Consider the following 12,556-nt stretch of genomic DNA (forward strand, 5'->3'; position numbering starts at 1 on the left):
ACCAAGTGCAGGATAAACAAAACAAATGGGCTCTTTTTGATAAATGATGAGGATTTGAAAAGCAGGCGAGATCTTTTCAGGGCAGATTTGAGGCACAGGCCTCAAATTTCATGTTTTAAAAAAAAACATAAAAGAAACCTGTTTGGATGAGGACACGGGAAAAGGGGCCTAGCACCCATAAAAAAATAATACGTGTTTTTGGGGGCCAAACCCATGGGTGAGGCATGGTATTTTTTTTATTTTTTTTATATTTTTTTTTTTACCTGTGGTCCCACAGCCCCTGCCCAAACCCGGTGTGTGTGATTAAACCCGACCTACTGAAGAGGATTCCCGTCCACAGAGGGTTACCCCTGCTCCGCATGGGTTTTCTTCTACTGGTTTTTTTAAACTTTTCATCTTAAATTTGCCCCTCTTAAAAAGGGTTTTTTTAGTTTTTTTGGACTTTTCTTTTTAGCTTTTCTATTCATTTGGGCCCTTTTTCAAAGAGCTCCCCGTTAAAATATAAAAATACTTTTCTCCCGGTTTTATTTTATCTCTTCCTTTTTTTTTGTTTAACCCGGGGCATTAGTTTCATGAAACTCTGTTAAAAAAAATGAAATATTTCTAAAAAATTTAATTTATGTTAAAACAAAGTGGGGCCTTCACATCAATACTGATACCCAGCTATACATTAAAAAATACCCCAATTTCACCCAAAGGAAGAAAAACTTTGGGAGGTTTTTTTTTTTTTAAAAATTGGGCTGGAGACTGGGAACGCACGGGGAAGGAGGGGTTTAGGTGAGGACCCCGGGCAGGACGTAAGGACGGCGGGGAGGGGGGGTTAAACAAAAAGGGAATTTAATAATAAAAAAAAGGGCTGCAAGCCAAACAGGAAAAAACCCCAAAAAAATCATGAAACGTGGACGGTATCAAAACTTTCAACATGGGGGATGACATCAAATGACGCAACAAGGAACAAAGGGGAAAGGCAGGACTATATATACACAAAAAGGGCTCAGGGCTGACAAGGGCCCCCGGGGAAACACACGAGGATTTATCCCAAAACAAGTGAGACCAATTAACAATCAAAAGGGGCAGGGCGGCCAAAACAGGAAAACCCCCAACTTTTCCCAAAAAAAAACGGAAACACAAATACACAGACAGGGCATGCAAAACCACAAAGGGAAAAACGACAGGCAGGGGGAAACCGAAACTTGACAAAAAAAACAGGAAAAATTCAATGAAAGATCGCAAAAAAAAAAGACAGAATAGAACCCTTTACAAATAACTGTGAACCCCCATTTTTTGACAGGGAGGGGGCAGACCCAGCAAACAAAAAAAAAAAAAAAACCCCAGTGAAAGAAAGGCCCGGCAATTTAAAAAGTAGGGGTAAATTTTAAAAATTAAAAACTTATTCATGATACACAATATTTTGTCTTTTCAATTGGGAAAAAAGTAATTTAATTTCTGAAAAATTTTTTCGATTTGCAAATTTTAAACCCTTTAATTCCGTTTCCAAATTTAAAAACCGAAGAATGTAGAAACATATTCTAGCCCAAAAATTTCCCAAAAATTTACATCCCCAAAAATTTTAAAAGTGGGTTTTTTAAATTAAATTTTTTCACTCTTTTTAGGGGTTTTCTGTTTTTAGTTAGGAAAACATTTTTTCATTGCTTCAAAATTTTAACTTTTTTGACAACAAATAACACCGGGTTATATGATGCCTTTACGTAAACTTTGGAAAATTTTTACTTGGGCGGGGTATAAAAACCGTTTTACACCGGGTCTATTTACCAGCAAAACCCGGGGACTTTAAACAAAAACCCCGTGTGAAAGTCATTTTTAACGTTTACCCACTTTTCCCTTCCGGAGTACCGACTGGGAGCAAATTAGTTTCTTCCGAATTTGCCTAATTTTTGCTAACTGGTACAAAGGGGTTTTCAACTTTTTTGTGTGAAAAAATCTCCCCTTGACATATTTAAGTTTGTTTGGGCTTAAACGCTTTAAAGCTCCCCGTTTTGAAATTCTATCATTGCCCTATGGACTGATTTGGGGCTTCAGAAGCTTTCTTACATTACACCGACACACTGAACGGTTTGCCGAGGCAAAATGTTTTCAATACCGTCCCCGGGGTTTGTAGAATTTTAAAGGAGCGCAAAGCAAAATACATGGGGGGCCGGGTTCGATAGATGATACAAAACATTTGGCCTCGAGTTTATATTTTGCCATTTTGGGTGACCCGGGGTTTTGGAAAAAACCAAAACTGTCAACAGGAATTTTTTCCCCCTGGCTGAAAAACTATTTATAATTTGGGAAATTTGTTAAAAAAAAATAAATAAATAAATTAAATAAAAAAGGAAAAAAAATGGGAAAAGAGATTTTTTATCGGACCAAAAAAATCATAATTTTTTGTTCAAAAAAAAATTTCCATTTGTGTTGATTGTGTCCCTTGGTCTTAAATTTCATTCAAGGCCAAATTTAAAAAAGTTCCCGAAAAAAAAACTTTAAAATTTTAAATCGAGCCCCGTTTAAGGTAAGATTTTTGGATGTTTTTACTGCTTGTTCCGCGGGGAATTTTTTTTTTGTAATTTTTGCCGGGTTTGGGTGTTCATAGGGAAAATTTTTTTAATCTATGCAAGTTAGCCAGTTTGGTTTTCTGTTTTTTTTTTACATTCGAGAATCAGTTTTATTTATCTACATTCCATAAAAAAATAGGCCAAAATTTTTAAAATTTTTTTAGTTATAAAAACTTTAAAACTGATGGGTTTTTATATTTTAACACTTAAAGGGTTTTTTACTAATTTAAAAAATTTACATTAAACCCTTTTTACAAAAATGCATCACATTAAAATTAAAATTTGTTTTTTGTAAAAATAAAGGAATTTCCCAAAAGGATGGAAATTCCCCAAAATTTAATCAAAAAAGCATACATGTAAATAATAGGCCTGAATTTTTTTTTTTTGTAAATTTTTTCAATTGGGAAAAAAGTTTTAAATTTTTGAAGTGAGTTTATGGATTGATTTGAGTGATAAGGTTAATATTTTCAAAATTTTCTTATTTTTCAACATAAAAAGTGTAGGAGGACTTTTTTTTTACCTGCTTGGAAAGTTTCAACTGAAAACTCCAACCCTTTCCCCAGAATTTTCATTAAATCCTTTAAAAAATTTAAAATTTATTTAGGTGAACTTTTTAAACATTTTTTTACTTTTATGGCCGGTGCCTCCCGGCTTTTGACTTTGGTGCCCTCAAAAAATTGGGTTAAAAATTTATGAAATTCCAGGTCTGGTCAAATTTTTTTTGGAAGCAAATTTTAAATTTCCGGTTTGACAGCTCGGGGGCTCAATTTTTTTTTTCCCCCAAATTGTCCCTTTAATGCCCCACTTGCTTTTGAATTTGGGTACGAAGTAAAATTTGGGGGAGGGGAAAGTACATAGCGGGTTTCTTTTTTTTTCCCGTAGTAAAATCAGGCATTTCTCTAAAATTTCCCCCCTGCAAACATAGATTTGCATTGTTTAAGCATAATTTCCGCCCCAGCTTTCCCTATCCTTTGAATTTTTCCAAAAAAATGGGTTGGGGGAGGGTCAAGTCCCCACCCATGGCCATAAATTTAAAACTTGCATTAAAAAAAGTGTGAATCAGTGAGTGCTATTTAAAATGAACTTTTACAGCTCAAAAACCCTATCCATCACAAAATTTGGAGGGCTATGTTAAAAAAAAAAAAAAGGGAAAAAAAACAGAACACAAATGACAAAGGAAAAAAGACAAAAAAAAAAAACATCCCACTCCTGTTTTCCCCCCCAGGGTCTTATGGAGGCCCGCGGACCCGTGACCTCATCTCTGGAAAATTACCCAAAAACATCACAAAAACTGTTTTATTTAACATCAGGTTTGGGCATTTTTTTTCAGGGAAGAAATTTTTGTGCTTTTTTTTATTCAGTCAAAAACCGACAACAAACCCGAACTTTTAAACCCGATGCAGCAGATCATTTGAATCTGGAAAAAATTACTTTGAACCCGTTTTGTTTAAAAAAAAATTACTTGGGAAAAAGTAAATTTTTCTATCAAATTTGGGTTTTCACTTTTCCCAGATTTTTTGCTAAATTTTGCATTTTTGCATCCCTTTTTAGGTTGAAAAAGGGAAATTTTCAAGAAACCTTTTAAATTTGTGATGTTGCAACTAAATCTTAGCTTGAAGTAACACGTATATGTGGATCTAATTTCTAAGAGACAGGTTGTGTTGCCAAAATCTGGAACAAACCATCAAAAAAGACCCTATAGACCTACACTCCTTTTAAACATATACAAAAAGAACAATCTGAATGCAGAATGTTGTAGTGTAAAGTAATGCTCTATACATCAGCATTTCCCAACAAACTATTGAACAACAGTTTTTTTAAGGCATGGAAACACACAACTCAGATTTTACGATGATCCCTACAGTCAGTACGAGCTATCGGCTGAATATCAGAGTTGAGTCCTACATGTGTAGTTAAAGGTAAAGATGAACATGACACCATGACTACACACTTTAATTTCTCTAAGTCACTGCTGTTTGGTGTCTGATTTTGTCTGTTGTGATTGATCCCTCAAGAACATAAGAAATAACAGTAGATACTCGATATAGACAGATCAAGTATAACATTATGACCACCTTCCTACTATTGTGTAGGTCTCCTTGTGCCTCCAAAACCGATGTGACTCATCAGAGAATGGACATGGACCTTATCAGGGTCTTCCTGTGGTGTCTGGAGAAAGGATGTTGTTACAATGAGTCTCAGAATCTCATTCCATCAAACACTGCAGCCTTTCTAAAGAGCAAAACTATGGATTAATTTTACTCTGAAATAACTTGAAATGGTGAAATTAGTGGTTGAAAAACTGTGACGACAACTACTACTACTTATGTAGATACTGACTATATGTATAGCCTGTATAAAAACAGGCTGCGACTCAGCACCATCAGTAGCTTCTAATAGTAGTTAATGGCATGTTGCAGGACGGCAGCCAGGTTAAAAAATGCAGTATTTCTTTGATGCTCTAAATTGACTGCTAGCGTACTTATGTAGTAAGCCCATATCAGATTAAACTGTGCAATTTATATTTAAATAATTTTACATTACATTGACAAGTGAAAACAAAACAAAAAAAAAAGCAGCCTGTTCAGCTTTTCATAGAAAACAAGGTCTCATGCAGGGTTGGAGTCTCACATGATATTTATTCTGGAAGAGTTTTGTGACATAATTATCCTTAAAGGGGACATGAAACAAACGGAACATGCACCAACATAGTGAAAGTGTACATATTTTAAACATAATGGATCATTTTTTGGTCGTACTGTCGTACTCCGTCATCGGATCGGTCAGTTGTTTTGGCTGCAAGTGAAGAAGACGCAGTTTAGGGAGAAAATCTGTCAGAGGACGAGGCAGAAAGCTTGATTTTTCTCTCTGCTGCTTTCAGCCTCACTCCACTGCATGTCAGAGACAGATAAAAATGATGATACAAATATATATTTGATACTATTTATCCTGGGGAAGAAATGACCAACAATCTGGCGGCATTTAAATGAGACCCACCTTTACAGAAGGTTGATTTAATGTTTTTATACGTCTAAAGTTAATAGTTCATCTCGACTTTGTGCTCTAACATCTGTATAAACTTTGATTTATAGCACATCCTTCAAAATTCTTAAGATCACACACGACCTCTGTATTATTAGAAATTCCAGAGGTCCCCTGGTAAAACCACTCCCGTGCAAAAAGGGCTTTAAAGTTTTGATCAGCTGATCAATGAACAGCCTATTTAAGTTAAATCGTTGTTTTCAATAAATTGCCAGCTCAACTTTTTGGTCTCTTGTTCCCATTTGTTTGCATTTTTTCAATGTACATGCAGCTTCTCAGTGTGTCTGCAAAGTCAGCCGACCAATCCAATGATGTCACGTCTGGCGACACAACTGTGATGGCGACGTCCTGTGTTTTAACAGTGAAACTTAAATGGTAAGATTTTGAAAATCCTTTGGCCATCAGTGATAAAACATATATAATCTTTTTGGTGTGGGAGACTTTCTTTAAATTATTATAACTATGTTTAATGTGTCATGTCCCCTTTAACCTCAGAGTGAGTTAAGAGTGACTTAATTTTCTCTTTCGAATGGTAACACTTTGTATCCATTTGAAATAGTCTGGATGACAAAGGTCTATGAATCCAAATGCTTCTTTAGTTGCATGTGTATCATTTCCGGTGAAGCTGATTACACCATAGAGCTTGTCTTTGAACACGACTCCTCCACCAGAGTCACCCTGTGAGAAAGAGGAACATGTTTATGGAAAGGTTTGTGCTTTATTTTTTTTATTTAAACTATTGAAGATGTTCCAGGTCAGTAGCTGTATCAACTCACACGAGATGAATCCTTTCCATCAGCTTGACCACAGAACCAGTGCTGGTAATGATGTGGTGTGTTCTTCTTAAGTTCTTTCAGCCTAGTGCAGTCAACTACGTTAACATCTGCACATTGGAGAGTTAGCGATTGCTTGTCAACTACAAAGTAAAGAAAAAAGAGAAATAAAATCTCCATAGAATGTAATCTGAGACACAGAAAACCGTACCACAAATCCTGTCCATATAAATAAATCACATTCAATTTTCAAAATAAATTGCCCAGTTAAAATGGATAAAATGGAAATCAGTCCAGATGGTATTTATGTTTTTATATTATTATTATATTTTTAACAGATGAAATGTCAGCCACTTGATTAATATGTGTTAAATGTAAAAATGATGATGAAATGATAATTCAAAGAAAATCTCACTTCTTTCATAATCAGGGCCCATGGTACTGGATCCATAACCTGCAATCTGCACTTGGTTTCCCCTTGAAAAAAAAAATAATCAAAAGAAGAATGTTCTCAAAACTCAACCGATAATAACTTTTACTTATCATTTCAGTTTCATATTTGTTCAGATCTACACACTAGAAAGAAAGCGACAAATAAACAAAAAGGACAAACAAAATGAAGTCCAGTCAGTAGCTCAACATTATTTTCCATTATTGTAAATTATGATTATTGTTATTTTTAATTATGAAGCTTCTGACTGAGAATCATTATTAGGAATTATACTAAAAACAATGCAGTTGCAAAAAATGTGTTTTGAATTAAACTGAATAAAAAAAATGAAGAATTAAAATAAAGTAAACATTAATACATGTTTAACTACTCACAACTGGGGTCTTGCATTGCAGTCAGCAAGATCAACAGACGGAATCTGATTTAGAAAGTCAGTAATTTCTCTTCCGTCAGGCAACTTCAGTAACATGATATCGTGTGGTCCCTGTTTGTCTTTGTAGATCTCAGGTTGTGCCGTTATGTCCACTTGCTTTTCTTGACCTGGATGTACTCCTAAAATGACGGACACTGGACACTGGACCATTTCACTTTCACGTGATACTGACGCTCTTCTTTACCACAGTCTTGACCTCCGATGATCCTTTTGTGCACATCCACCACTGTGCTCACTGTGGTACCTGAAAGAGAAAATGATCTACGATGAGTTGGAACTTGGTGCTAAAATTGGTTGGTTTTACTCACTGAACAACATAGTCACTCACTGCCTCAATGACTAAACATAGAGTTTAGATAAATCCTTTATTACAAAACACCCAACAGCCCAAATCTACTCAAATATGTTAGAAGTATAAAAATATCAGTAATGTCCTCTTTCCATGCATTGAATGAGGGAGGGAGACAGTTCATTAAACCTTCAGAACTAGCATCTGATGGATCAACAAAACATGATGTGGTCAAGTTTTAAAATGAAGAAATCACATAAACATCATTCCCTACTCACCGACCCACAGCAGAACAAGAAGCAGCGTCAGACGAGCCATCGCTCTTGTTCTGCTTCCAGTGACTTCTGTCCAGTGGCACCACGATTTTAACCATGTTCACCATCTCATGTTGGTCATGGAGCAGCCAATCACAGAGCAGAGGTTTATCAACAGACTCACTCTGTGAACGCAGCTCTACACATTAATGCAAATGTCATGAACATTTCGTCTTTTTTTTCTCCAAACACTGACAGTAGGCATCCAAAGAAAACGTAAAAAGATAAAGTGACATCTGACACTTATTGCAAAATTGATCTGTTGTCTAAAGCTAATTGATTAAAAATGCAAAAGTATTTAAATACTTAATTTAAAAACTGCATTTTGAGTTTACCTGAGTTATCTTTGACTAATATTTAAATTAGTTTGATGATGTGAAACATTTCATTTTTTTATAACAAACATGAAAACAAATAAAAACGAAGAAGAAGAAATCAGGGAGTAGACCGACACCTTTTCACACCCCTGTAAGTATCTGAATACTCACTGACACTTAGAGAAAGGAGAAGGTGAATCAGATGAGTCATGTAACGATTTTCCTTCTGTTCAAACAGTGGTGACTATTAATATTATTATTTTATTATCAGCCTCACTGGCTACAAGGCTCCATTATATACAATACTGTTATGGTTATTTTGTTATGATATACAGATATAATACAGACACACTCGCTCTACTGTCAGTGCAGTGTGTTTATGAAAGCAGTGTTTTGAGTTAATAACAAATTATCTTAAATATATATATATATATTATTGGATGTGCTCTATATGGATGGAATAAAACTCCAGGTGGAAAATGTTTTTGTATTTTGTGTCATAATTGAATTTGTCGTTGATAATGTCACACTCGTTGAGAGCAAAATTACAAGTAGTGTCCTAGTACAGGGCAAAAAAACTAAGTGGCGCGGTGGATGGACTTTGACTTGAAACAAAGTAATGGTTTCACAATACTGAATAAGTCATTTAACACTGGAGATGAAACGTTCATAAATGTGACCTGTAATAATTAACGCTTTTTTCTTGCATTATTTCACAAATAAATGTTCTTGTTTGTGCATCATATGTATTTAACTTACACGGATCAGCCACAACATCAAAACCACTGGCAGGAAAAGTAAAGTAAATAACATCAACTATCTTGTGACAGTTCAGTGTTCTGCTGGAAACTTTTGGACCTGACATTCATTCCTGTGGATGTTACATGTAGCACCCACCCAGACCAGACCAGACACCCCCACCCCATAGACACGACACTACACGATATTTATCACATTTCTACTTTATATTTTATCTCTGTAGTCCACTGCTTTCATTCTTCACTACAAGTTGATGTTGCATTTTGCAGCTTTCTTACTATTACTGTTCTACTATGTAATGCTTAGGAACCATGAAATGAAATCTACATTTTTGCTGAGAACAGACAGCTCACCTGTATTATTTGAAACTCTAGTAAGTGTCACATATACTAAATCTGTGTGTGTGTAATGTCAGAGAATTTTAAGTTTTCATAGAAAACAGGGTCTCATGCACGGTTTCAGTGTCACATAATATTTATTTGGGAAGAGTTTTGTGACATGTTTATGTTTAACCACATAACCGACCAACACATTTTTTCCACCATGGCAGACCAGTATGTTTTTCAATCCATTCTCGAAAGTCTTTGTGACAAAGGTTTATGAATCCAATTGGTCCATAAGTTATATATTTGCCATTTTCCACAAAAATCTTTAAACCATAGAGCCGGCCATTGACCACGACTCCTCCACCAGAGTCACCCTGTGAGAAAGAGGAACATGTTTATGGAAAGAGTTGCGCTTTGTTAATTAAAATACTGATGAATGTTAAACTATTGAAAATGTTCCAGGTCAGTAGCTGTATCAACTCACATGACATGCATCCACTCCTGGAGCTTGACCACAGAACCAGTGGTCAGCAGTAGACCGTGTCTCCCACACCTTGTAATCAAAGGCAGGACCAGTACAGGCAACGACTTTAACATCCGCACACTGGAGAGTTGGTGATTCACCGCAATCTACAAATAAATGAAAAAAAAGTTCCATAGTTTTCAAATAAAATAAAACAAAATCTCCATAGGATAAAATCTGATGCAGGAAAAGTTTGACCATAAATTATATCAGCTGAAATTAATCCCATTATATTTTCAATTTTTCAAAATAAATTGCCCAGTTCAAAACAAACAAAATAGGAATCAGTCCAGACTGGCATTTATGTTTTTATATTATTAAATAATAACATAGTGATATTAAAAATCAACATACTAACACTGATAAATATTTATTATCCTCAGGAAATATTGATAAAATAATAATTCAAAGAAAATCTCACCTCTTTCATTATTAGGGCCCATGGTAGTGGAGGCATGTCCTGCGATCTGCACCACGTCTCCCCTAGAAAAAAATAATCAAAAGAAGAAGGTTACTTTAACTTATTTTCATTTCAATTTCAGATTTATTCAGATCCCAGCACAAACAAATAAATAAAATAAAAAAATAAAATAAATAATAAAAAATTAAATAAAGGTCAGTCAGTCGTTCTGGCTCAACATAAATTTTCATTATTTTCTTTTTTATCATGAAGCTACAGACAGAAAAACATTATGGAATGATACTAAATATTATGTAATTTCCAAAAACATGTTTTGAATTAAACGGTACAAAAATGAGAAAATAAAAACAGTGAACATCAATACATCTTTGACTACTCACAGTTGGGGTTTTGTTGTGCAGTCACCAAGTTCTATAGGCTGAACCTTTGTTTTAAATTTTTCTATCTTTAGTAACATGATGTCATGGCACTGGAGTCTCAGACGTGGTCCGATTACCTTCACTCTCTCTCCTTGACCTGGATGCACCCCTACAATGACAAACCTGCAAGTACAGATTATATTTTGTTTTATGTCTTGCACAGTCAGTTCATTGCCATAAAATGCATTTTATGTGATAAGTAAAACTATGAATGTTGATCCCTGTCAACAGCTTCATCACAAAACTGCTGTGAAGTTTGGTCTAAATTTAAGACTCAGAAATATTAAGGTTTTCTCACAGTTTTGGCCTCCAGCAGTGAGATGCAGTCAGAACCCACTCGTCACTGATGAGAGAGCCTCCACAGACGAAATCATCGTCTTCATCGACCAGTTTCACGTGATACAGACGCTCTGTTGGATTACACTGTTGACCTCCAATGATTCTTTTGTGCACATCCACCACTGTGCTCACTGTGGTACCTGAAAGAGAAAATGATCTACTATGAGTTGGAACTTGGTGCTAAAATTGGTTGGTTTTACTCACTAAACAACATAGTCACTCACTGCCTCAATGACTAAACATAGAGTTTAGATAAATCATTTATTACAAAACACCCAACAGCCCAAATCTACTCAAATATGTTAGAAGTTTATAAAAATATCAGTAATGTCCTCTTTCCATGCATTGAATGAGGGAGGGAGACAGTACATTAAACCTTCAGAACTAGCATCTGATGGATCAACAAAACGTGATGTGGTCAAGTTTCAAAATGAAGAAATCACATAAACATCATTCTCTACTCACCGACCCACAGCAGAACAAGAAGCAGCGTCAGACGAGCCATCGCTTTCATTCTGCTTCCAGTGACTTCTGTCCAGTGGCACTAACTTTTAACCATGTTCACCATCTCATGTTGGTCATGGAGCAGCCAATCACAGAGCAGAGCTTTATCAACAGACTCACTCTGTGAACGCAGCTCTTCACATTCATGCAAATGTCATGAACATTTCCAGTAATTTTTTCTCCAAACACTGACAGTAGGCATCCAAAGAAAACGTAAAAAGATAAAGTGACATCTGACAGTTAATGCAAAGTTGCTCTCTTCTCTGAAGCTAATTTATGTAAAGTACATCAACAGCACACTTCTAAGATCATCTCCCAGGAAAACACGATCACTTCTACCCTGTAGATACGGTGTAGACCATGGAACATACACTGAAGCTGAATTTATATGTCATATGTCACTAAGCCTCTCATTCACCACATCAGAAATGTAACTATAATTTCCAGTCATTTGCCCAAAATGTATTTCATTGTTCACGTGTCTCAGCGACTAAGCAAACACAAACTCTCTACTCAGACGTCTTCTCTTTGTTCTGTGCTGCAGAGATTTCAGTGAAAGTGACCATTGATCCACATTTATAAACTTCAGCTCCAACATGAGCTGATCAGTTCATCACTGTGTAAAGTACACAGAGACGCAACACAGAGACACAACACAGAGACACAACACAGAGACACAACACAGAGACACAGCACAGAGACACAACACAGAGACACAGCACAGAGACACAACACAGAGACACAACACAGAGACACAGCACTGAGACACAGCACAGAGACACAACAGAGAGACACAACACAGCTGACTAGTCTCCCATTAGTATTTCAGTGGTGTAATAACATTACAATACAGACACACCAGAGCACAGGTATAGAAGCTTTCTCTGGAGCAGCCTCCTATGACTCTGAATAAACCTGATGCTGGAGAAAACAGAGAATAAAAGACTAGTAAACTTAGTGTAAATGTAAACACATGAAATATTTGACTCCTTACATATGACAGCTGGTCAGTGGCTTTAGTAAGATTCTGTTTTAATTATTTCATGTTGTACCTCCCAGTGCATGGAGCCTTCATAGACGTTCACTCACCT

The 12,556-nt window shown here is 35.8% G+C and overlaps 1 protein-coding gene across 1 annotated transcript; it reads right to left on the minus strand.

Moving 5' to 3' along the window:
• Positions 1-6,098: 6,098 nt before the first annotated feature.
• LOC125003485 (kallikrein-8-like) lies at positions 6,099-11,737 on the minus strand. The gene is made up of 11 exons (XM_047577443.1): positions 11,427-11,737; positions 10,921-11,101; positions 10,584-10,745; positions 10,204-10,265; positions 9,744-9,889; positions 9,567-9,633; positions 7,427-7,498; positions 7,196-7,373; positions 6,786-6,847; positions 6,374-6,513; positions 6,099-6,275 (listed from the first exon to the last, which is right to left on the minus strand). Exons 1-11 carry the CDS (start codon positions 11,473-11,475, stop codon positions 6,099-6,101), a joined length of 1,296 nt encoding a protein of 431 aa, XP_047433399.1. The 5' UTR covers positions 11,476-11,737.
• Between the last annotated feature and the right edge of the window lie 819 nt (positions 11,738-12,556).

This window comes from Mugil cephalus, chromosome 2 (assembly GCF_022458985.1).
Source record: "Mugil cephalus isolate CIBA_MC_2020 chromosome 2, CIBA_Mcephalus_1.1, whole genome shotgun sequence".
Lineage (NCBI taxonomy): Eukaryota > Metazoa > Chordata > Actinopteri > Mugiliformes > Mugilidae > Mugil > Mugil cephalus.

What these genes read in the sequence shown, in the direction of transcription:
- LOC125003485 (XM_047577443.1), bottom strand. Translation starts at nt 11,475, where the DNA reads ATGAAAGCGATGGCTCGTCTGACGCTGCTTCTTGTTCTGCTGTGGGTC. An exon ending in AGACTGTGGTAAAGAAGAGC is followed by an intron (nt 7,374 to 7,426) that starts GTCAGTATCACG and finishes CCGTCATTTTAG; the next exon opens with GAGTACATCCAGGTCAAGAA. An exon ending in GGGCCCTGATTATGAAAGAA is followed by an intron (nt 6,514 to 6,785) that starts GTGAGATTTTCT and finishes TTTACTTTGTAG; the next exon opens with TTGACAAGCAATCGCTAACT.